The following is a 26,800-nucleotide window of genomic DNA, read 5'->3' as shown; positions in this document are numbered from 1 at the left end:
TCCTATGACCTGCTAATGTGAATTCATAAGCCACCACTGGAGACAGCAACATCCTTTGCACAGTTTTTCTTCACATCCTGTGCACAAGATTTGTTGGCTACTGCAGTTTACAAGGAAAAAGCAAACAAACCAATACCACTCCGGCATCACATCATTGAGCTGGCAGGATAGTCTCGGGTTATGTATACACTCCTCTGAGCTATCTTGCCTGGGTTTAGACTCCCAACCCAGATATATAAAACTGTCACCCTGACCAGTGTTTCACATGCACAGCGGCAAAGATCAATGTCTGCGCCCTCACTAAAAGTGCTCGTACTATTAGGTGGGCACGCTGTCCTTCGCAACAATAAGCGAGTTATTGCAGCACCCTGAACAAATTACTCATTGTTCCTTTAGCCTCAAGGCAGGTACACAATCAGGTACACAATCAACTGTGCTCCGAGCAATGATGCAAACCCGCAGCCACGGGCTGCACACGAAACGATGCTAATCATAATGAATCACATGATCAGCCAAACTTGCATCTCTTGCTTCACATTGCAAGTGGTGGGATCAATGTTTATATACTGAGCACAAGAGTTGTTAGAATATTATTAATTAAAACTTATGACTATAACGAGACAAGAGAGTAAAATTATCATGCAGGCTATATAATTTATATTTGGATGAATCATCAGATGACCAGGCTGGAACTGTCGTTGTTACCAGCCAGGTCTACGGAACCACCAACAAAGCTTTGGTTGTGTAAATGCCACCCGTTAGCAGAGGTTCTGCGGTTTTGCAACGCCTTTTGGTCTCTAATTACAGCTGCCGTTGTCACAAGCACTCAAAAACATCGTCCGCAACACAAGCACCAAGCGTCTCCTTTCAGCGAATGTCAGTCACTTCCACCCTGAAATCAAACATATTCAACACACTGCACGTGCACCTCTGATCGAGGTATACCACAACCCGCCCGGGCTCACAACAATCGTTCTTTCCGACCCAGGGCTGGACATCGGCCTTGGGTCTACCTGCTGTTTTACCTGCAGCCTGCAACCAACATTAGGCCATCAGGTAATATTGGATCGTGCATTCACATTAAAACAGTAATTTTGAGGGATAAGGAAGAAAGTTTCCAGTTAACGAAATAAATTCATTGTTCTCTGCAGAAACCATGGAAACGTGGAAGAATGTATTCTGGGTTCTGCTTTCAGGTATGTTGTTCTTGTTGAAACTTTTGTGATTTTGTTTGTTTATAGTTTCGTATATCGATAATTATTTTCCCTTCTTTTGGTGGAGTTCCAAGCACACTAGACTTATATTTGTGGAGATTGATTAATGTTGAATGGGGAGGAAGGGAAGGCGGCAGAGAAGCAAAGACATCAGTCGCTAATTGGAAGTGAAACATCAATATTTTGATAGTTTTGATATTGGGGAAGTTTCAACCTTTGAGTGTAATCAGAAAGACAAAAACATCTTCAAATGTAGAATTTCTAGATTAATTGAGAGAGAACAGTCTGTTTATTTGATTGATTGTGAAAGGCTTAATATCAGTACACGGATTTATTATATACGGAGTATTTATATCAGTCAACGGAGCATCTTCTCTTCTAAACTTGGTTATGATAAACTTCCCTGCAAATATCTGCTGCTCTTCTTCTGCTCCAATCGGTTCATCTGACAATATGCTTGTTAAAATGGACATCTATCTGGCCATTCTCAGAGAGCCTCCTCAACATCGACTAGTCTGGCATTTCACTCAGGCCAACTGGCACAGTCTTCAAGCAGCCATCAATCATCTGGACTGGTCTCCCATCTCGACTGCCTCTGACATCAATTCATCCTGGGAATTCTTCCAAAGTAAACTGCTCTCTCGTGCACAGATTTATCCCACCCCGTCTTCAGTTGTCTTACCCTTCCTCCCGTCCATGATACACGGAATCTTGTGGTGACGCAGTTTCCTTGAAACAACTTCCCTTCGCCTCCTAGAAAGCAAATCCAATGGAAGGCAATCTCAATTCCTTTCACAAAGCCCGGAACAAGCGTGTGTCTACCCTCAGGGGAGCAAGAAAACAATATCTCTCTACTCTCAAGAGTGAACTCTCAAACCTGTCTCCCTCTTCCAAATCCTGGTTGCGTCTGGTCAAATCTGTTTCTGGTGTTTGTTCCCCCTCCATCCCCTCCCTTACCTCAAACGGCTACACAGCTGACTCCGCACGTGAAAAAGCTGAATGCCTCAACTCTGTGTTTGCCTCAAAATCTTGTGTTCCAAACCCATCTCTTTCTGTACCCACCTTTCCCAGTCTTTCACAGCTGCTCCTGGACTCTGTGTCCTTCTCTCCTGACAAGGTGGAGAACTTTCTGTCAATCCTCGACTCTGATTCTGCAACTGGACCAAACGGCATCTGCCCACGGGTACTAAAATCCTGCTCTTCCGCTCTTTCACACCCTCTCTCTGTTCTCTTCACCCTCTCTTTTGCTCAAGGTTATCTGCCTTCAGCTTGGAAACTAGCCAACATTACCTTTTTACACAAAAAGGTGCAAAAACAGATCCTTGCAACTACAGACCAATCCATCATTGCTTCTGTCCATCATCACAGACCAATCCATCAGATCAATCCTTCCTCTTCTCCAATGGCTTGATCTCTGATCATCAATTTGTATTCAGACTAGGTCATTCTACTCTGGACATGCTGCTTCTGCGGTCTCAACAATGGATGGAGGTCCTCAATGTCAAGCAGGAAATTAGAGCTGTCTCCCTTGACATATCACATGCCTTGGATACGGTCTGGCACCCCGCTCTGCTCAGCAAACTCTCCTCCTATGGTATCCATGGAAATCTCCACACATGGCTTGCAGACTTCCTCTCTGGTCGTAGTCAACGTGTGGCCCTGAATGGATTTCTCTCATCTCCCCTTCCTGTTCAGGATGGAGTTCCCCAAGGCAGTGTTCTGGGCCCCGTGCTTTTTCTGGTCTTCATCAATGATCTCTCCGACTCTCTGGAAAATCCTCTCTATCACTTTGCTGATGACTCCACTCTCTGCCGCTCCATACCTCATCCCTCAGATTGGCAGTCTGCAGCCTCCTCACTCTCTGCAGACCTGGACAATATCAAAGACTGGTCAAACAAGTGGAACATGTCTTTCAATCCTGACAAATCTCACACTCTCACTATGTCTCTTCGAAAAGACCGTCTGGACAACCCTCCCATCTACTTTCTCAACAATCCTCTCCAAGAAGTTCTGTCACTCAATCTCTTGGGTCTCACTACCTGCCATGATCTTTCCTGGGGAAAAGCACATTTCCAAGCTGGCCTCCAAAGCCAGTCACCGACTGGGCATTCTCCGTCGTGTGAAGTCCTTCCTTGGCACACCTGAGCTCCTCACCACATACAAGGCTTTCATCCGCAGCTCAATGGAATACTGCTCTCCCCTCTGGGCTGGTGCTCCTGCCTCACACCGAGGCTTCACGCTGTTGAAACCAAAGCTTTCAGAATCATTGGAATCTCCCGCGATGAAGCTAACTCTGAGGGCTTTTCACTCACTCACCGCAGGCAGGTTGGTGGTCTTTCTGTCTTCTACCGACTCCTCTCTGGCCTAGACCACCAGCCCTGTCTGTGCTCTGTCCCCCAAATACTCCGACAGGTCACACAAGATCTGCCTGCAACCCCCTTCTTGTGAAACTGCCAAAATCAAGACTCTCTGCTCACCTTCACTCTTTCCTTCCTGTTTTCTCCCGCCTCTGGAACAAACTCTCTCACTCTCTTTAATCCCACTCATCCCTCCAGGTCTTTAAAACAGGTGTTCACCACCATCTATTGTCTTCCCCCATCCAAAACCTTGATCTTTTCTACCCCTGTCAATTCACCCCCGATTCACTTTTCTGAAATACCGACTTCTTTCCTGCAAGTCCTAGCAGTGTCCATGTGTTTTTTACCCCCCAACCCCCTTCCCACGCCGCCTCCCCCCAAGCCCTCTACCTCTCACAGATCTCCCGATGTCCTTGCTCCCAAATGTTATACCTTTGTCCTTCCCCCTCTCTCCTCATCTTGCCTCCCGCTCCCTTTATTTCGTCTTATGTGTCCGTTTGTTTTTTGTCATTAATGTTAGCTTCAACACGAGCCTCGATCTTGTATTCAAAAAAATAATAATAATAATAATGAATGAATGAATGATCGTTTTAAGGCCATTTCCCCGCTAGAGCGGGGGTTAGCTTTGCGGGCCCCATGACAATCATGGTTCCCTGTTTGAGGCAATGTTTTTATGGCCGGATGCCCTTCCTGACACCAAGCCTTGGTCGCCTCTTACGATGCGCAGGGATACGGTGTACCTATTTCGAAACCGGGGTACACACCGGGATGATTCATCCCAGCAAGCTGGTACTCAATTTGCCGACCTCAGAAGGATGAGCAGGCTGAATCAACCCCCCTGGCGTTAATTCAGTGATCGATCGGGATTCGAACCCATGATCCTAGGATCCCAAGCCGGCACCCTAACCGCTAAGCCAATACCAGGCATAATAATAATAATAATAATAATAATAATAATAATAATAATAATAATAATAATAATAATAATAATAATAATAATAATAATAATAATAATAATAATAATAATATAATAATAATAATAATAATAATAATAATAATAAATAAATAAATAAAAAATTTTAAAGGCTACAGATGGGGAATGGGGATGTTTATTGCCTTAAATTACATTAGAGAAATATGATTACAAATTAGCATTAGAATTTCAACCTTTTATCATTACATACAGCCTTTGTGTAATTTAAAATTACGTACTTTTTATATTCCAACAGATATGTTCTCATTGCCTACTTTTTCATACAATGTTCTTCAAATATGTATGAATTGTTGTCTACTTTGAAAGACTAAGGTGTTACCCTTTTGCAAAGTACGAGCAGAGGTATCTGCACCTTGTGTGAAAGGAATTTAGAGTTTAGAAAAAGAGAACCAGGTACTTACTGTGTGTAATTCCAATGAATTCATCACAAAATTTAGCAGGCAATACTATAATAACAAGCATTCTGAGTATTGCGCTGCAATACATGTCCCCTGCCGGCAGTCTGCCGTCCGGAAAACTGTTGGGGAAATTACTAAAGTTCAAAGTGCCATAACTTTGTCAAAAATGATCGAACTTGATCTGTAACTTATCATGAGGAAACTTTGTACCAAGTTTGAAATCATTAGCATTAAGAGTTTAGAAAAAAAGTCTGGAAAACCGTTCTTTGCGTGATGGACGGACAGACGGACAGACTGACAGACGGAGGGACGGAGTGCAAACCTATTCAGTGGTTTATTACAACATGCTGTTTTTCTTCCTACTTAAAAGGCTTTTTTCAATTTCCTCATCAAATCATTCCATTTCAAAAAAATATTCAATCTCTTACAGTTCTTCCTTTCTACATTCTCTAAACTCACCTTCATTCCACCCCTCCTCTATCGTTTTCAAACAGATCTCTGACTTGAAAATCACAATAAGCCCAGTTTGTAATAAATGTTTGTTTATCATGAATCGTCCACTTTCTAAACTCCCCTCCTCACCCCTACCCTCCGAAACTGCCCCCTCACCCCTCCCATCCTAAACTCCCCCCTCACCCCTCTCCTCTTAAACTTCCCCCTCACCCGTCCCTTTCAATTCTCCTCTCTCGCACCTCCCCTCCTAAACTCCCCCCTCCCCTCCGAAACTCCCCCTCCCCTCCAAATCTCTCCCCTTTCCCCTCCTTGAAATGAAATGTCTCCTTGATGTCTTCCAACATCCGGGGCCTTCGACCCCCCCCCCCCCTACCATCTTTCTCCAATTCTCCCCTCTCACCCCTCCTCCTCAAGGCGTCCTCCCCGCTTCCTCTCGCTTCCATCTCATACCTCCACCTCCTCCAACCTTCTACTTTGCTCTGCCCCCCCCCCCACCCTCCTCAAACAACACCGCACTGTGCCTCATCCCATCACCATCAAACCTTTTGTCCTCCTCATCCTTCCCTTTCTCCGAGCTCTTCTGCAATCTCTGACACACTATCAACAGCTCTCCCTACCTCCCCCTCTCACCCCTCATCTTACCCTAATCCTCCCCTCCCCTGTCCTGTACCCGATGCTCCCCCTCCCTCTTCCTGAATTGTATGGACCTCAAACATCCAGGGCCTTCGCTCAAACCTGATTTATCTCTCCATACAGGTTGCTTTTGAGACCACATAATAAAGTGATTTATTGATATATACTGTATATTTATTGATATATGTATTTATTGATATTAATATTGATATATGTGTATATTGAGATATGTATTTCCTCCTGGCACACCTCCCATGTAGATCAAATTTGTGCAGCCTCTTTCTAATGGTAGACTCGTGCACTTTGACATCAACAGTGGCAAGAGCTACCTGTAGGTTCCCGTGATGACATTCTGGGGTTCTTCGAGACTTCTTTCAGCATCTTGCGGTCTGCTCTCGGGCTGAACTTGCTGGGGCGGCCTGGCCTGAACAAGTTGGCAGTTGTTTGGAATCTTCTCCACTTGTAGATGATCTTCCGGACAGTCGAATGATTGATTTCAAATTGTTTGGAGATCTTTTTAAATCCCTTCCCAGACTCGTAGCCATCTATAACCTTCTTTCTGAAGGCCTCAGAGAGCTCTTTTGATCTAGGCATGGTGACGCCGCACACTTCAACAACAAAGAGCAAACCAAACTAAATGTCTGAGGTTTAAATAAGACAGGTTCCTCCAAGATCCTTTCTAACGATGTTCTAATCATTTGCACCTGAGCTGGTGCACCTGATTCTAATTTTAGGTATTTGAAGTCGTGATAAATGTAGGGGTATACTTACTTTTTCCACATGCAAAATTTGCATTTATGTTTATTTAAATTATACATTATACAATGGACTACAAAATGTAAATGTTTCATGATATTTGTTATGTTATATCACCTTTATCTATTAATATTGTTGAAATGAAGATCAAATAGCTGTATGTTGAAATATGTTGAAAAAGTCAAAACTTTACATGGCGTGTACTTACTTTTTCACGTGACTGTATATATACGTATATATATATATATATTTATTGATATATATATATATACAGTAATACCCCGGCCTACGTCATTAATTGGTTCCATAAGCCGTGACGTAACTCGGTTTTTGACGTAAACCGGGCGTAATGTCTTTAAAATGCTTTAAAATGAAGACAAACACCGTAATTCGTAAAACTAGAGTAAATAACTGGACGAGGCTGCGGCTTCGCCCTGAATCTTTGCCGCTCCCCATCGGGAGCCCCTCCGTTGTTTTCTATCGGCCGGGTCTTCTCCTCGAACGGGGTGACCGGCACGGACGTGTCGACCGTGAGCTGGCTTGTGTGCCGAGTGGCTCCGCGGCCCGCTTTACCACGGCGTGCTTTACCCAACGTGTCCGAGCAGTTTCACCGGTGGTCGTGTCGTGTCGTCTGTGACGAACGAACGAGCTCAGGGTTCCGTGAACCCAGCCACCCTGGGGATCGACGCTTGCCTCTGAGTCGTAGGCATGCCCCGTCTTTCCTCGAGCGGCCGAAGTTGCTTGCTTCTTTATTTTTGGACGATGCGATATACACAGAAACGACGATGTATAGGCAGGCATTTGCAAATCCATGCACATGTGCACATGCACACATCGATCGGTTCTTTACAAGGATATGCATCAACAACAACTTGCTACTCGCTGCACCACAGATGTCAATTTCCAAACAATTTACCTACTCCCTCTACCTAACTTTAAACTACCCTCCCCGGGTATTCGTGAAGGGGTCCATCCCCCCCCCCCCCCCATCCACTCCTTCGCACCATGCACTCCACACCACTCAATCCACACTACTCACTCCAGACACCATTTATTCCCACACACCAAGTATTCTCTCCATTTATCCACTTGCACCACATGCAAGTCAATCACTCAACACCATTACACATGTCCTCAATACACCACTCATACACTTTCTCCGGTTAACCCAGACCATTGCCTCATTTCACCAAGTTCAACGATAACCAGATTCTCACACACACAGCCATTCTCGACCAATGCCTCATTTCACCAAATTCATTCCAAAGATCCTCATTCAATTCCTCATTTGCACCTAAAGCTCATCCTCATACTCACACACATGATACACCAAGATACACCAAGAGCGGCTTCAGCTTGAAGTCGCCGGTGCAATTACCCCCAAACATTAGCGTTAGCCGCTCCTTCGCGACTTTGTAGCCTGGCATGGTCTTCTCCTCCTTCGAGATAAAGGAGATGATGATGTAGGAGTGACGTAAATTCGCACATAATGACATTCGCTGAACTGAAATTTACTCTAGAAGAGTGGCGTAAAGTCGGATTTGACGTAGGTCGAAATGGCGTAAAACGTGGTATGATTGTATATATATTGTTACGGAAACTGAGTATGGCGCTCCCCTTAGCGGGGGGGGGGGGGGTGGGGGTTAATCCCCCTTCTATTTGCACTGGCCGTCTCCGATCCTGAAGCTACCCCACTCCCCTGTGGGGTGGGATGCCCGAAGCGATTGGTCAAGGGATTCCCGTACACCTCCGGCAATCCCTCCACAAGGCAGGTGGGTAACTCCGCCCGAAACCACGGACAAGATGTTATTTTGCCGAGCGGTTTTAGCAGCCCGCGGTTCGAGCCATTAACAAAGACTAAACCCGATTCATATGCGTTGGCCGAAATCGTGCCACAGGAACTCAATGTGGAAACCTCTAAAATGAACGGATGTGAAGGAAAGAAGGCAAAGGGAGGAAGAACACAGGTATTTATTACTAATTATTGTACAAAACCAAAGAAACCAAGGGAGAAGGAAAGAAACGTAAATAACTTACAGAAGAAGAAGAAGAAGAAGACACAGTGCAATTCTTATAACAAGCTTTACTTAAACCCCAGACAACACAGACAGACAGACGACAGTCAGACTTACACGAATGGGGAATGAAGGCAGGAACGAATGGCTGGAAGGGGAGGAAGGTTCAGGTGGGACTGCAGAACGGCCGGGCCGGGAGCGAGCAGCCGCCGACTCCCCACCCTCGGGTCCACACTGCCGGGATGCTCCAGCAGCGCGTCGGAGCTTGTCGTGGCAAGGCTGGTTGGAACAGCGTCTCCCTTGAACTCGTACTCCTACAGGTTGCGCGTCTCTCTTGACAGGACTCTCGATTCGGGCTCCTTCAATTCTCTCGTCCTTCACACCTCTATTGAAGCAGTCCCTCTCAACCTCCTTTTATGAGGCGCGTCGCGATCAAACCGCCGGCCCTTTGGAAACGCCCAGCGGTGAGCTCGCCTCGGCCTTGATTGGTCGTGAGGGCTCACCGATCCCGCCCCTTGATGAGGCGTTGGAAAAGCCACGCCTTGTTCCTGGTGCTTGGCAGACTCCTCCTCCCGATGATGATGGGCGGGTACACCCTTCTTCCCAGAGTTGGAGCACATGGCATGGCGGCAAATGCAGTTGGCAATTGCGGTTGGCAATACATTTTCTTGGGCAATTAAAAAGGGATTCTACCTTATTTGATTCGGTGCAATGCAATGAACTAGTGGAAAAACAGAGCCTTATACTGACATAGAATAAAGAAATAACTATTGAGGGAAGCCTATGATTTGCTACGTGTATGCCATGGACTAGCTAAAGGGACGACCTTTGACCATTACCAATTGATGGAGGTACTTACAAAGAATTACTATTTACAGAGGGTGATATTTACAATAATTACACCAAGTGCAGGGTTTCCCAAATCCGCAACACTATATATATATATATATATATATTTTTTTTTTTTTTTTTTTTTTTTTACTTTATCAATCCGTATATTTGTTGCCCCAATTTTGTCTTCCAACTTTTCCCTCATTCGGACAGCCTGGGTTGTGCCCTCTTCTATTTTTAATGTCAAGTCCTCCCTTTTTGATTCAAATTCTACTGCCATTACCTGTTCCATCTCCCAGGATTTCGTCTCTAATTTGACCTCGAATTCACCCACTCACCCAGCCTGTCCGTAATTTGACTATCCATTTTCCCTTTCTTTTTAGCAATTTGTTCCCCCAGTTGTTGTGTTATTTCCTCCATTTCATCAAATTTGCTTTCAATTCCCTCCATTTGTTCCTTCAATTCCCCCTCCAATCCATCAATTTGCCCCTCCAATTCTCCCTTCAATCCATCCATTTTATCACTCTGGGCATTCAGTTCTCCCTTCAACCCATCAGTTTTATTTTCCATTCGTTCACTACACTCATTCTGACCATTAATTTTCTCACTCATTCCCTTCATATCTCCCTTCAATTCCCCACTCAATTCCTTCATATCTCCCCTTAATTATTCACCCATTCCCTTCCTATTATTTTCCATTCGCTCCTGCAGTCCATCCATTTTGTCTGCTGTTCCCCTCATCATTTGGTCAAACATGGCCTGGAAAGCCCTCGGATCCGTTCCCATTGTCCCAGGCTCCCTCATGGCGGAGGAGGGTGTACTAATGCTTGGGACGGGGAAGGTCCACTCCTGTCCTCTAATCCCTCTATCTCCGCCTCACTTCCATACTCTTCGGGATCCCCCACTCACTCGACCATGCCACTTACGTTGGCCATTACGTGCTGACAAAGCGGTTTTCTTCCCCTCGCGCATAATTTACCTCAGAAAAGAAAATACTAAAAATTTTCCAAAAGCGTGAGGATTCGCTTTGTACACCAATCGACCATAAAATTTGGACACCCCGGTACTACGATCACCTCCCCCTCAACGAGAGAAAGTCAATCGTTAAAAAATGTTGTTTCCGAAAGCTGAGTGCAATTTTGCCCTCAGCGGGTGTCTGGGTGTCCGAGGTTCGAATCCCAAACTCCTGACATCAGTTGTTGTGTGTCTGCCCTGTAGTGAACACCGTAGGTTGACAGATGACCAAATGAGCTTGAACTCCGAGGCATTCAATCCAATGGCGGATTGTCCGCTCCTATCAGCTAGTGCCATCTCATCGCTCTTGGTGTTCTGACCAAAACCTGCTCTTCGGGGCGTGGCCTTATGGGCTGAGACTGTCTGCTCTGCCTGCTTGTGCTCTTCAAACTGCCTGCTCTGGTGACCACCCGTCGGCGGTATCATCATTGGTGCTCAGAATCCTGTTTCTGGTTGGCTTTATTTAGTGTTACTAGGGCATTGCCCGTACTATATCTATATCTAAAATTATATCCCCCCCCTCTATTTACATGAAATGGTTTGGTCCAAAGCGAACGGCTTGCGAGTGGTGACAATCCCCCCCCTCTATTTACATGCAATGGTTCGGTCCAAAGCGAACGGCTTCCGGAGTTTGGTAAAGAAATCGCCATCGCGTACACAAACGCGCAGGAAAGCGAATGAATCGCAAATTCGTTTTTATCAGTTGTAAAACATAGTTTAACGCCAACATAGTTTGCAAACGTGAAATAAATGAATACGCTCTCAAATGTGCCATCCGAGGCAGAGTGTGCCCGCCACGTTCGGCAAACGCGATCGTTCGCTGCTCTGTGATTGGTTGAAGCGTTTTTTGGACATATCTCGGTAAGTAATTGTCCGATTAATTTCAAACCTTGAAAAGGCACATCCTCGGGTCCCCAGCAATATACCTGGCAAGTTTCAAGTATATCGGACCGGTAGTTGTCGAGAAATCGTTGTCGCATACAAACACACAGACAGACACACAGAGATTACTGGAATTATAGATAGATAATGCGCGATTTCTTAGCTTGTGTGTGTGCTCCATTGTCATAAGGAACAAAGGAAAAATTACAGAGGCCATTACATACAGGAGATTAATTACCCATAATCCCTAACTATGTAACATAACCCCATCCCTCATGATGGGAACGAAGATACGTGCTTACACGACATCCGGTCAAAACAAATTTCCTACTTATGTATATGGGGTTCTTCTTCTTCAAGACAGTTGGAGCACACTACTTATACACTTCTACCTGGCTCTAAGGTAATCATTGCCAACCCCCCACAAACGTAACAATACTATAGTATCAACATTAAAAAAACACTTTCACCAGGTTAAGGTTTGGAGAAGGTAATGATATTGTTGTGTACTTCCATTATGTTACTATGGCCCATGTAAGACTTGGTAAAGCCCAAAGATGGCAAATTAACGGGATGAGCAATGCTTGGATATCCTCCAGTGAAATTGGACATCAACTTGGCTTCCATTGAACCGTTGATAGCAGATTGGTCTGTGAATATCAATAAACTAGTAATGTTAAAGACAGGCTTCAAATTGGATGACCCAGGGTGGCTTGTCAGCAGCAGTGTTGCCGCATTAAGGGAATGTTTTTCTTTTGTCTGTTTTTTGATAAAATTGGTGGAGGAGCTAACATAAGAGCGAAGCTCGTATAAGAGCTAACAAATAGAACATATAATAAAGGGAGTAGGAGACACAAGGAGGAGAGAGAGGGGATCACAAGAACAGTAGAGAACGGACATCAGGAGATCTGTGGAAGAGAGAGGGCTGGGGCGGGGTACACGGTATAAACAAGATGGACACTACACGGGATTTCAGGAAATAAAACAGGGAATTTGAAGGAGGTGGGGTTGGGGTGGATTAATAGGGGTGGAAAAGATCAAGGTTTTGGATGGGGAAAGATATGAGATGGTGGTGAGCAGCTGTTTTGAAGACCTGGAGGGAACAGCCCATGGGCGAGAAAAAAGAGGAATGAAAGAGTGAAGGTGAGCAGAGAGTCTTGATTTTTGCAGTTTCACCAAAGAGGGTTGCTGGCAGATCTTGTGTGTCCTGCAGGAATATTTGGGAGATAGAGCACAGACAGAGCAGAGGGTGCACTGGCTTTGGAGGCCAGCTTGGAAATGTGGTTTTCCCAGGAAAGATCATGGCAGATAGTGAGACCCAAAAGCTTGAGTGACAGAACTTCTTGGAAAGGATTGTTAAGAAAGTAGATGGGATGGTTTTCCAAATGGTCTTTTCGGAGAGACAAGGTGAGAGTGTGAGATTTGTCAGGATTGAAAGGCATGTTCCTCGTGTTTGAGCAGCTTGTAATTGTATCCAAGTCTGCAGAGAGTGAAGAGGCTGCTGCCGTCTGTCGATCTGAGGGATGAGAGATGGAGCGGCAGAGAGTGGAGTCATCAGCAAAAAGATAGAGAGGATTTTCCATAGTCGGAGAGATCATAGATGAAGATTAGATGATCTTCTTCAGAGGTTATCGACAAGTGCGGCATGGGACTGGATTCGTGCTGTAGGTTGCAAGGTCAAGAGACCCATTAGATGGCCTTGTATCAACCAAGAACAAAAAGCAACCCATTGGCATGGTGCCAGGTACTTCATCACTGGAATCTTGCATCATGGAGGAAGATTGATTGGTTTGATGAGAGCAGATTTCTACTGAACACTACCGATGGTATAACTCGGGTTTGGCGGAAACCTAACACAGCCACTGCACGTATGAACACTGTAGAGCCCATTGCATTTGGTGGTGGATCCATGAAAATGTGGGGATGCCTGTTATGATTGTAAACTTGACATTGTCACTGAACATAACAAGCGAAGAGTACAAAACAGACATTCTGGATTGTGTTGTTGTTTCAAGTTTTGACAACCACCCACTTTTCACAATACCTGCATTAATGTCTGACAATGCCAGACTCCACCACTCTCATGCAGTTACCCACTTCTTGCAAAATTATGCTATCACAACATTGCCCTACCAGCAAGCAGTCGTGACGTAAATCCAATCGAGCATGTTTGAGACATTCTTGGGTGTATATTTAAGAAAATGGACCCTCCTGTGAAAACTCTGGCACAGTTGGAAGCTGCTTTGCACAAAGAATGGCAACATTCTCCCTTTGGATTCTCTCTGGTAGTTTCTTCAGGGGATGAGAAGTGCTTGCAGCACTCGTTCATTATAATAGTGCTACACGCACTGACCTTTTGAGACATTCATTCTGTTGCCACATCGTTGGATTTCATTATTCACTGGTCTTGAGCCCAACATCACATGAAGTGTTGCCAGCAGCCGCATTCTCAAGTTTGGTGTAAAGCAATGCCATTGCAAACATCCTCAATTTGTGATTTAAATAATTAACAAAAGTTCTGAATTTGTCTCATCACTTGTCGAACATGTGTAATTTACCAATATATGGTTTTATTTTTGAAAAACATAACAGTTTCTGAATAATTTTCTCGGTTAGGCTATAATCCAGAAAACGACGCAATCCTTCCTTACCTTTTTGACATTTGCATTTATCACACCCTTGAAAAATGATACACCCAGCTTCCCACTTTACAAACAAAGCAATGTGTACAATATTGGCTCTATATTTCAATTTTCTACATGTCATGAACTTTTAACACTCTGTATAACAGCTTCATCTCTTCATATAATTAATTAATGTTCTTCATATAATTAATAAAGGGCAAACAAGTGGAACATGTCTTTCAATCCTGACAAATCTCACACTCTTACGATGTCTCTCCAAAAAGACCGAATAGACAACCCTCCCATCCACTTTCTGAATAATCCTCTCCAAGAAGTTCTGTCACTCAAGCTTTTGGGTCTCACTATTTGCCATGATCTTTCCTGGGAAAACCACATTTCAAATCTGGCCTCCAAAGCCAGTCGCCGACTGGGCATCCTCCGTCGTGCGAAGTCCTTCCTTGGCTCACCTGAGCTTTTTTTTTTCTTTTTTTTTGTACAATGAATCGAGGCTCGTGAAAGAGCACCTGACCTCCTCACAACATACAAGGCTTTCATCCGCAGCTCAATGGAGTACTGCTCTCCCCTCTGGGCTGGTGCTCCTGCCTCACACCTACCTCATCTTCACGCTGTTGAAACCAAAGCGTTCAGAATCATTGGAATCTCCCACGATGAAGCTGATTGTGAGGGCCTTTCACTTACTCACCACAGGCAGGTTGGCGGTCTTTCCGTCCTCTACCGACTCCTCTCTGGCCTTGCTTCCCCAGTTCTCTCTGGGCTCTGTCCCCCAAATATTCCTACAGGTCGCACAAGATCTGCCTGCAACCCTCTTATGGTTAAACTGCCAAAATCAAGACCCTCTGCTCACCGTCACTCCTTCATTCCTCTTTTCTCCCACCTCTGGAACAAACTCCCTCACTCTCTTCAATCCCACTCCTCCCTCCAGGTCTTTAAAACAGCTGTTCACCACCATCTCTTATCTTCCCCCATCCAAAACCTTGATCTTTTCTACCCCTGCTAATTTCACCCCGAATCCACTTTTTTGAAATACCAACTTCTTTCCTGGAAGTCCTTGCTGTCCTTGTGTTTTATACTTCTCCCACCCCCACCCCCCTTCCCACGCCGGCTCCCCCCAAGCCCTCTCCCTCCCACACATCTCCCGATGTCCCTGCTCTCAAATGTTGTGTTTGTGTGCTTCCCCTTCTCTCCCCATCTTGTCTACCGCTCCCTCTTTTTATATATTTTGTTTGTCCGTTTGATTTTTTTTTTTGTGATAAATGTTAGCTCTTTCAACGAGCCTCGATTCTGTATACAAAAAAAACAAACAAAAAAACATTGGGGTCATCCATATACACTACTCACAATAAGTTAGTGATATTGGCAGGTTCTTCGGTGTGGTTGATTTTGTGTATTCATTATGTTGAAAAAAGTTGTTGGTCCTAATTCTATGGTTATTAATGAGTGTGAAAAAACACAGCATTCTTGATTTCAATACCATAAGCCCTATAAAAAAAAATAAACCCACTCCCACAATATCCCTAACTTATTTTGAGTAGTGTATTATGTAGGCAAATGGAAGAGGAACAGCATGGTATCTCAAAAAGTTGTGGACAGATTCAGACAAAATTTGGTGGACATATTTGGCATGTGACAAGGACGAATTGATTAGATGTTGGTGAAGAACTGTATGCCGATACTACAATTTTATTTTTTTTCGATTCTTCACCATTGAGAAACAGGGCCAAACAAACAAACAAACGACAAACGATAGCTCAAAAGATTGTGAACGGATTAGGACAAAATTTTGTGGATGATTTGGGTCGGTAACAAGACACAGCAGATTAGATTTTGGTGTGTGACAAGGACGACAGGTCCGAATCCAGATCCAACCTATCAATGGGATGAAAACCTGTGGTGTACTCGTGCCAAAAATTGAGGTGCCGGAGCTCTGCAAAAATGTGTCAGCTGTGAGTGCCCCTAAAATGAGTGATGGATGAATTATGCACATTTTGCCATCATAAACAAAAACATGTGTACAATGATTTGTACGTGTGTACAAAAACACACACTCACCTAATATCACAATTAAGAATCCCCTTAGAAAAGCTCAGGTCAATGTAGTCTCTATCCACCATTTTCCAACAAAACGATGTATTTTAAAACCTGAAGTGAAAATGATTCTTTTTTATTTAGTACCATGTGGTATAATGAATCATCTAGAATAATCTAGTACGAGTACCATCGTTGGTGATTAATTAGCAATTTTCGCATACACTTTACACCCAAGTTTTCCATCTTTGCAGTCTATCCAAGGATATGTCTCCTTTTCCCTCTTCCACATTTCCTCTGTCCACACATCTGCACATGGATACACACACCTGTTGCTGTATCAACCCCAACTTCAGTGCCACCCTCACTGTGCTTGATGTTGAACTTGAAGCTACTGCAACACTGCAAATCTTCTCGTCTTCATTGTCAGCCCGTTTGTTAATAGCCGGCGAAGCCGGTGTTGTCAATAAACGCGTACGTATTATGTCGAAAATCAGATTATGCCTTGGCTTGAGAATTCCGAAGCGCAATGGAGGCCGCCATCTTGCGGATGCGGAAGTATGCATAACAAATTGAAAAACGTTCAATAGGAGTTTCTTTCACCCGTCTTTGTTTGATTCACAATCTTATGCACCTCAAATTTATTATTATAATACTTTAAGACCAACCTCGGCCCGCACGGGCCTGGTTATCTTCAACGAAAAGCATCACCAAACACCGGAACCAATGAGATTCGAGCATTTGAAAAAATATTTCTAAAACCAAATCATGCAATGGAGGCCGCCATCGACTGGATGCGGAAGTTTGCATAAAACAATTGCGAAAAAGTTCAATAGGAGTTTGTTTCACCCGTCTTTCTTTGATTCACAATCTAATGCACCTCTAATTTGTAATTAAAATACGTTAAGACCAACCTCGTTATCTTCAACGAAAATCGTCACCAAACACCGGAACCAATGAGATTCGAGCATTTGAAAAAGTATTTCAAAAAAGCTTATTACGCGTTTCGGAGGGTGAAAACTGTGTCAAATATTCTAAAAATGACGAAGAATTATTTTTTAGAAATCTCGCGGCCGTAGGGGATAGTTTTTCACGGCCGGAAATATCCGAAGTTGAGACGGAATTCACCGAATTAATCAAGAAGTAAATTTTATCAATTTTAATCTCATCCAGAATGCAAATGGTACCTACTACACCTGCTACACCTACTACACCTACTACACATACTACACCGACGGTACCTACTACACCTACCTACTACCAACTACCTAACCTACTGATGCCATAGTGATGGGTAAAATAGTGGCAAGAGGCTTTGGCTTCGCCGGCTCATTGCGGCTTTGCAGTCGGGTACTAGTATGTGAATGTCGTACTTTAAGAATGATGTTATTGTGGTGCTGTGCACACATGACTCGATTGCCAGAGAGGTAGGCCACAACGTGTGGATACAAACAAGAGTCTTTATGAAGAGCTCGCATCTCAGCACTGGGCGGGCTCGAGCTTAGAGCCCGCATATATGTCCCGAGGCCACGCCTTGCCCCCGGGCGTGGCCGATCGGCCGAAAGGCCGGGCATGCATTTCAGTTCCCCGCCTGGACACTCGCGCCACCCACTGGTGCGCAGAATTATTACCCCTTGTGCCCGCCACATGCGCCCCCCCAGAATTCCCATGCACCTGAAGGGTGAGCTTGCGGGAAGCCGGATGACCCAGCCAAAACGCCCCCTGGCGATGCGTGCAGGGCTGGGGGGTAGCGGGATGGCGGGGCTGGGGGGTGCCGGGGGTCTGACCGCCGAGGGGCGCCCTCGACGCGGAGGCAGAGCTGCTTGCGGGGGGTGGTCCAGATCGAGGTGGGCCAGCTTGAGGCGGTCCACGGAGATATGATCCGGGGCACCGCCGATGTCCACGGTAAAATGTTTGTCCCCGGTCTCCAGCACGTGGAAAGGCCCGTCGTATGGGGGCCGCAGCAGTGCCCGGTGGGCGTCGTGTCGGATGAAAACGTACTCCGCCGTGCGAAGCTCCGGGGCGACGTTGGAGGGCGGGCAACCGTGGTGTGCCGTGGGCACAGGGGCGAACCTCCTGGTGGCCTCCTGCAGGGTGGAGCGTTGTTGCGCTGCGGACCAAGGAGCCGTGGAGTCGGGGATAAACTCGCCTGGCACCCGCAGCCGCTGTCCGAAGACTAGCTCCGTCGAGGACGTGCGCAGGTCGTCCTTGGGCGCCGTCCTGAGGCCCAGCAGGACCCAGGGGAGCCTGTCGGCCCAGCTGCCGTCGTGGAGGCTGGCCCGGAGTGCGGCCTTCATGGAGCGATGAAAGCGCTCACACAGGCCATTGGCCTGGGGGTGGTAGGCCGTGGTGTCAGTTTGACGCCGAGCCCTTGCGCCACCGCGCCCCAGAGCTCCGAGGTGAACTGGGAGCCGCGATCGGACGAGATGTCCGAGGGGGCACCAAACCGGGCATCCCACGTGGCGATGAAAGCGTGTGCGATGTCAGCCGCAGTCGTTGCCGCCAAGGGCACGGCCTCCAGCCACTGGGTGGTGGGGTCCACCATGGTGAGGACGTGGATGAACCCCCGCGAGGGGGGCAGAGGTCCCACCAAGTCGACGTGGACGTGGTCGAACCGACGCTCGGGCACCGTAAACGGGGCCAATGGGGCCCGGGTGTGGCGGTGGACCTTTGCGCGCTGGCACGCGAGGCACGTCCTGGCCCAGTCGCGGACGTCCTTCCTGAGGCCATGCCAGACGAACTTCGCCCCGACGAGCTTCTGGGAGGCCTTCGTGCCCGGTTGGGACAGGCCGTGGATGGCGTCGAAAACCAGGCGCTGCCAGCCGGCGGGCACGATGGGGCGAGGCCGGCTGAGGGAGACGTTCCACAGGAGGGCCGCGCCCGCGACGTCGAACGGCACCTCGGTGACGCGGAGGCCCATGACGGTGGTCCGCAAGGCCTGGACGCCGGGGTCGGCGGTCTGGTCCTCCGCCATCCGGGCATAGTCGATCCCGAGGTGGACCGCGTGTGCGACAGACTGGGAAAGGCAATCCGCCACCGGGTTGTCTTTACCCGCGACGTGACGGATGTCCGTCGTGTACTCGGACACAGCAGAGAGGTGACACTGCTGCCGTGCCGACCATGGCTCGGCGACCTTGGCCATCGCGAACACAAGGGGCTTGTGGTCAACGAAAGCCGTGAACGGGCGGCCCTCCAGCAGATGGCGGAAGTGTCGGACCGCCAGGTGGAGCCCGAGCAGCTCGCGGTCGAAGGTGCTGTAGCGGCGTTCGTGCGGGCGAAGCTGCCGGCTAAAAAACGCCAGCGGTTGCCAAGCACCACGCACCCACTGCTCGTGCACCGTGCCCACCGCGTAGTCCGACGCGTTGGTGGTGAGGGCGATCGGTGCATAGGGCGCCAGTTGCGCCAGCATGGTGGCGTTGGCCAGGGCCAGCTTTGCGCCCGCAAACGCCGCGGCCATCGGCTCCGACCAGGCGATGTCACCTTTGTCCGGCTTGCCCCGGAGGGCCTCGTGCAGGGGACGGGGGAGCTGGGCGACGTGGGGCACGAAGCGGTGGTAAAAATTTACCATTCCCAGGAATTCCTGGAGCCCCTTGATCATGTGGGGGCACGGGAAATCCCTGACCGCCTCCACCTTAGCCGGTAAAGGGACGGCCCCATGCCTAGTGATGCGGTGCCCCAGGAAGTCGATGGCGGTGACGCCGAAACGGCACTTCGCGGGGTTAATGATCAGGCCATGCTGACCCAGGCGTTCGAAGAGCGTGCGGAGGTGGAGCAGGTGCTCCTCCCGGGACGCGCTCGTGACTAGGATGTCGTCCAGGTAGACGTAGATGAAAGGTAAGTCGCGCAAGACGCTGTCCATGAGCCGCTGGAACGCCTGGGCCACATTCTTTAACCCAAAAGGCATTCGCAGGAACTCAAAGAGGCCAAAAGGGGTGATGACGGCCGTCTTTGGGACATCGTCCGGTCGTACGGGGACCTGGTGGTAGCCCCGGATGAGGTCCACCTTGGAGAACACGGTCGTGTTTGCCAACCGGGCGGAAAAGTCTTGAATGTGTGGGACCGGGTAGCGGTCGGGGGTGGTGGCATCGTTGAGCCGGCGGTAGTCGCCGCACGGCCGCCATCCGCCGGGCTTTGGCACAATGTGCAGAGGAGAAGCCCATGTGCTGTTGGAGCGCCGTACGATACCCAGCCGCTCCAGCATGGCGAACCCCGCTTTCGCCACGGCAAGCTTCGTGGGGCCGAGGCGGCGTGCCCGGGCGTAGACCGGTGGCCCGACCATGGGGATATGGTGCTCCACCCCGTGTTTGACGGCCACCACTGAAAAGGTGGGCCGCGTGAGGGCCGGGAAACTGGCGAGGAGGCGGATAACCCGTCCGCTGCCGGAAGCGTACAGACTACGCTCAGCGAGCTGCTCAACGAGCCGCTCAGCGAACAAGCGAACGAGCTGAAGGTTTCGGCCTAGACGAGACGTCTGCGCTTAACGTCGACCAACAGCCCATGCGCACATAGAAAGTCCGCGCCGAGCAGGGCAGTCTGCTCTGCGCCGAGCAGGGCAGTCAGGGCAGTCTGCTCTGGACAGTCTGCTCTGCATCAATGCACCATGAAAGCACCCAAAACGCACCAACACACCCTCAAGCACCAATCGGTGCAGTCACCACAGTTCATCAATGTTCAATAATAAAAATAAAATCAACAACCCCTAACCCTGCAGGTGATCTCTTGCTCTTCGGCTCCCTCAGCTGGCTATTTACTTTCTTCCAGAGGTTGTCATTTCCTTTCATTTTCTTACTGGCGGCCTATTTGAGCATAAAATGAAATGCACCCAACGTGTCCATTTTTATTTATTTATGGCCCACAGGGGCCGACTAGTGTGGTTCACCTGTGGGGCATCGGTGCCCTGTGGCCAAGGTCCGCCAGCAAGATTTCGGGCCCTCATGGCCGGTTCCAGCAGAGGGGCCATGCCCCAACCCATGGGGTCCATCAGTGGTGCTCGGCCACAGACATGTGGTCCATAATGTGGTGCATCGATGCAGACAGCTGGTTCTGGGAGTTCCAGGCGCACAATGGCCGACTCACGCATGCTCCCCTCGGCGCCCAATGGCGCACAGGTCATGTGGGAGACAAAAGGGGGGAGAGACAGATGAGCGAGGGGTAAGGTCACAAGGGTACACATCAACAAAGGCAATGCAAGGTGAAATGCGTACGGAGGACGAAGTGAGAAAGCTCGTCCCTACCGTACGTCACCCCCCTGTCACCTACACTACCCTTGCCCTTACCCCATAAGTACAAAAATCTACACATTTACAAATTCGTCGCTACTGTCACGTCTCCCCATATTTCCCTTATACCAAATTCGTCACCACAATCCCTCTAACCAAAATTTGCCATCACCCAATTCGTCATCAATCCTCATAAGGAGGAAGAGATGGTACAACAAAGCACAATGTCACACCCACGTCATGATGCGTCTCACAATCCAAAACATTTGCATCAAAAATAATAAAAACAACCTGGCATGGTGTGGAGGTACGTCATCTCAGGTGAGTGGATGCAGATGGTGCAAGGAGATCCTTCATCCTATCTACCCTCTAAATGACTTTAACACTCTTTACTCTACCCGGGGTCTTTCCCTGCCAATCCATTGGCCAACTTACACTATGGGTTCTAAAAACCAATTCCCATTGACCAAACTGTGGTGCTTCTCAATTTGGGGTCTCACTCCCCCGATTCATCTCCCGGTGCCCTGCACAATTTCTGGGCTGGGTCGTGCAGCTCTCCCAGCAGGTCTTCCCACCTGCATACCTCCACCACTGCAGTTGCCACCCGAGCTTACCTAGCTCCTCACCCTAACCTAACTAACTGGGGAAGGCCCCTCCTGGCTCTGTCACCCCACTCGGTGCCCTCTGGCACTGGGCTACCCGGGTCCGTCCTCCGGATCCTCGGGCCCCATCCACAACAACTCTACCGGCTCCCAGAGCCCACCTGCGGCCTCACCTGGCCGACATCCTCACAGTGGTGGAGTGCCCAAACCAACTACACACACTAACAGGCTACACGCCCAGCCATTTCCACAACACTAATGCACCCATCCAATCACCATTCTTCCACCCGCACCACAGATGCCAATATCCAACCACAATTTACCTATACCCTCTACCTAACACTTACACTACCCGCCCCGGGTATTCGTGATGGGGGTCCATCCTTCCTCCATTCACACCTTCGCACCATCCACTCCACTCCATAGTTTCCACCATACTCACTGCACGACCATCCATTCCAATACTCCTTATATTCCACACTCCATGTATTCCACACTCCATGTATTCCACACAACCATTCTCCATACACCTGTTGTTGCACACCTGTGCACTCTTACCTGGTGCCACCTGCACCCTCCTCCTCTTCCTGGACCAGTTGGTCAACACAACACACATCACTATCACTCCCTCATACACTGCTCCATACACCTGTTCAGTTGCACACCTGTGCAATCACACCTGGTCACCATACACTTTTCACAATACACTTCTAAATACACCTCCAACACTCACACGGCATCATCTCATCTAACTACTCCCCTCTGAAACTTGCGCTTCCCAGTCGCCCCTTTAAACTATTGCGCTCCCTCGTCATTATCATCCACTCTAATCTACCTGCATCCCCACTACAGGTGTCATTGTCACTAACTAACCTTACCGTTACCTAATGTCAATCTCTAGGGCCCTACACATTATCCAAACCCTCCCTTGGCGAACTTACACTGCCATATACCCCATAAAACTAGTGCTCCTTTGCCCCCCGCTGTGAGGGATGGTGGATTGGCCATCCCATCACATGGGGCATCTCTTACTATTAATTTTGCTCGTCCAATTTCCACAAATCAAAAATTTGCCAATCACTACCCATCATCTGCCAATCATTACTGCCAATCCTTTGCCAATCATCAAATTTTGTTTTTCTAATTTCGGGTCCAGACCACTATCCTCATCATTACAGTCGACTTACTAATGCCTCTCGGTGCGCCAATTCACTTCCACAGCCCGGCTTCGTACAGCCGAGCAATGAATGCAGGTTGTTTGGTGCCGGCGGCTGGATGTGTCCGGCACTCGGTGCAGGGAAGAAGGTTTACCCGGGCCGAGATCCCACGCACCACCTCGGCACGGAGCCATCCCCGGGCCCGATCTCGACCTGCCGGAACGCCTCAACAAAAAGGGGTCGCCATGACGACCCTTCCTATCGGGCTGCCCGTTCCGCCTAGCGGAGCACGGACGCGGCCATTCCAAGCGCGGCCCAGCGTGGATCACGTACGGCGGTCCTTTCGAACCCGCCGTGGTTCGGATCCCCGCTGGTCCTCGCAGCACGCGAAACCCGGCATGCACCGAGGGCCCGATTCGGCTAAATGTCGTTCTAACCGCTAACCCGGTTACCGTCGATGCCTCACCTGCATGCTTACACCCCGCAGCCCGTTCCTTGCTCATACATCCAGCTGTTCCCATGCTCCTCGTCATTGCACCTTCTCTTACACACCCAGGTACACTCATTCTGCTCACAGACTTGGTCACACACCTGACCACCGAACACCTTTGCACACACTCGTCGTTCGCACACCTCACCAACACACCTCTCCGCGCTCCCTCCTCGGTCACCTCCTCTGTGACAACCACAGGTGTGCTCTCACTCGCACACCCAACCACGTTCCTCACTACTAATTCCAGTGTGCATTCCCACACACGCTCTACCATTACAGGTGTGCATCCTTCCATTCCAGGTGTACATCCTCTCTCACCTGTCACAACCAACTCACGCTCCATGTCACTCTTACTACTCTCACCTCCACTCTCGGTCGCGCACTCACCCTTACTCTCGCCAGCGCACTCCTTCCTCATGCACCCGTCTGTTACACACCTTTCTCGCGCACACTCTTGCGCACACTCTCCCGTTACACCCTCTGTAACACTCACCACAGGCATGCATTCTCCCTCACTCTTGACAGCGCACTCTTTCCCCATGCACCTGTCCGTTACACACCTTTCTCACACACTCTCTTGCGCACACTCTCCCGTTACTTCCTCCGTAACACTCACCACAGGCGTGCATTCTCCCTTACTCTTGACAGCGCACTCTTTCCTCATGCACCCGTCCGTTACACACCTTTCTCGCGCACACTCTTGCACACACTCTCCCATTACACCCTCTGTAACACTCACCACAGGCATGCATTCTCCCTTACTCTTGACAGCGCGCTCTTTCCCCATGCACCCGTCCGTTACACACCTTTCTCGTGCACACTCTCCCTTTACACCCTCCGTAACACTCACCACAGGCGTGGATGCTTCCATTACATCCTCTGTAACACTCCTCACTACGCGCTTCCATGTGCTCCCTCGCACACGCGCTACGACCGACTCACTCTCGACAGCACCCTCACTCCTCGGCGCGCACTTTTTCCTCACACACCCCAGAGTCGCACATTCTCGCACACCTCCTCCTTCGCACACCAGACCTGTCGCACACTTCACCAACGGCCTTTCACGAACACCCGGATCCAAATCAACCCCCAAGCCGACTGAAGCTCCCCTCACATCATATACATTTCCTCGTATATCGCCACTCACCTTGGCACCTCGTCTCCGCACCTCCTTCACCACCTGCAAACTCTTTATTTGGTTAGTGAGCACATATTTATGAGTTGAGCACCGACCTTGTACATATTCCATCACCTCCTCCTGTATTTCTCTCTTAGTTTTTGTCCGTCTCTTCTTAATTTCACTCACCCCTTCTTCCACTTCCTCTAACTTTTTCTTCACCTCTTTTATTTCCCGGTGCGTCTCCTCAATTTCGTCCTCTAAGGCTACCTTGACCGTTTCTATGTGCGTCCTCACCTGCCGGTCCTTCATCTCCATTACCTCTGTCACCTCATCCAACCTCATTGTCAGTCCCTCACGTACCATCTGACATTGCCTCTGTGTCGCTATCAAGTCATTTTTTATGTCGTTTTGTGTCGCTTTTAACCCTCCTAGTACCGCAGTGTTCCTTTGAACCTGCTCCGTTAGTTCTTTTTGTCCCTCCGTCAGCTGTTCCACTTCCTCCGTCAGATCTTCTATGCCCCCTTGTAACTTTGCCGTCCCATTTCTCACCTCTTTCTCTATACTATTTTCACCTCGCTTTACCTCCTCGCGTACCCCCGAGACCTCCTCACTTACACCTCGTCGTATCTCCTCCTTCATATCCTCCCTCTATTTTGTAGATGCCACCCTCATCTGTCCCAATTCATCCCTCTGAGCATCCAATTTGGTTTCTACCCCGATTTTTACCTCCTCTATCTGCTCTCCCATTTGTTTAATTTCTCGGGCGGATTGCTCCCCTATCTCCCGCAATTTGTCTTCCATCCTACCTTCTAACCCCCTCAACCCATTTTCACCCCCTCTAACTGATTCTCCTGGGCAGCCATTCTATTTTCCACCCCCGTTAACCCATGTTTCACCCCTTCTATCCCATTGTCTAACCCCACAAATTTCTTGTCTAATCCCTTAAAATTATTGTCTAACCCCTCAAATTTCTTGTCTAATCCCTCAAAATTATTGTCTAACCCCTCAAATTTCTTGTCTAATCCCTCAAATTTAGCTTCTAGCCATTCCCCCATTTCTCCCATTTTGCCCCCCATTTCGCCCCCCAATCGCTCACTATCAGCCCTCGCTTCGTCCCTCATTACCCCCATACTGTTTATCAAACCTCCAATTTGGTCTCCCATACTCATCTGTACAGCTGCCTGTAGCTGCGCAATGAGGGCCTGCATGTCAATCGGCTGCATGTTAATGCCCGCTGATACAGTGGGCTCGGCTACCGGGCGCTCGTGCGAGGCGCCTTTTTGCGCGCCTGAAACCTCGTGCGCGAGAGCGCCATTTTGTGCACCTGATACCTCCTCAACCACCTCCTCATTGCTCCCCTCCATTTGATCCTGCGTTACTCCTAACCCCTCTTCTAGCTCACCCACCGGCATACCGTCGCCTTGACCAGCCATGGCGCGATTTCAAAATTCGGGTTTTGTAAAACAAAAGCAATTTCGGTACTTTGTAATTTTGAGCGTGTTAAACGCTTCAAGTCCGAATCCGACACTCCTGACACCAATTTTTACGGTCCGCGGATTAGATGTTATTTACCGAGCGGAGGTACCGCGGCCGAACAGTTTTTCCCTGACTCACCCGATTCACCCGACGTTGGCCGTATCGCGCCACAGCTATTCAATCGGGAAAAGACTAAGATGACGAATGCAAAGAGGAAGAAGAAGACGTACAGAAGAGTAACGGGGTTTATTATCTACACACACATAAGCAAAAAGAGCAGTCACGGTTATTTACAGGGGACATGAAAAAGCAGGTAACACAGTGCAAATTACTAGCTTATACGGACTTAATTACTACCCAGGACAGAACAAACAAAACAAACTCACGTACGCAAATGGGGAACTTGCAGGCAGGAATGGCTGGAAAGAGAGGAAAGTCCAATGGGTCCGGAGCTGGCAGCACGATCGGCGCGTTCGGCAGCCGCCGTCCCTTCGCGGCCTTGCTCCAAACTGCCGT

At 48.5% G+C, this 26,800-nt stretch overlaps 1 protein-coding gene across 2 annotated transcripts in view; it reads left to right on the top strand.

The window, feature by feature from the left end:
- Positions 1–1,154: 1,154 nt before the first annotated feature.
- LOC137432867 (5-hydroxytryptamine receptor 3A-like) overlaps positions 1,155–26,800 on the top strand; it is a 102,054-nt gene continuing 76,408 nt past the window's right edge. For both annotated transcript variants that reach the window (XM_068125131.2, XM_068125132.2), the window contains exon 1: positions 1,155–1,196. In XM_068125131.2, coding sequence (XP_067981232.2) covers positions 1,157–1,196 — 40 coding nt within the window. In that variant the 5' untranslated portion in view covers positions 1,155–1,156. The remainder of the gene's footprint in view (positions 1,197–26,800) is intronic.

Source organism: Myxine glutinosa, chromosome 8 (genome assembly GCF_964187855.1).
Source record: "Myxine glutinosa chromosome 8, kmMyxGlut1.1, whole genome shotgun sequence".
In the NCBI taxonomy this organism is placed as follows: Eukaryota; Metazoa; Chordata; class Myxini; order Myxiniformes; family Myxinidae; genus Myxine; species Myxine glutinosa.
The sequence above is the reverse complement of the archived record's forward strand: the minus strand, read 5'-3'. Positions and strand labels throughout refer to the sequence as shown.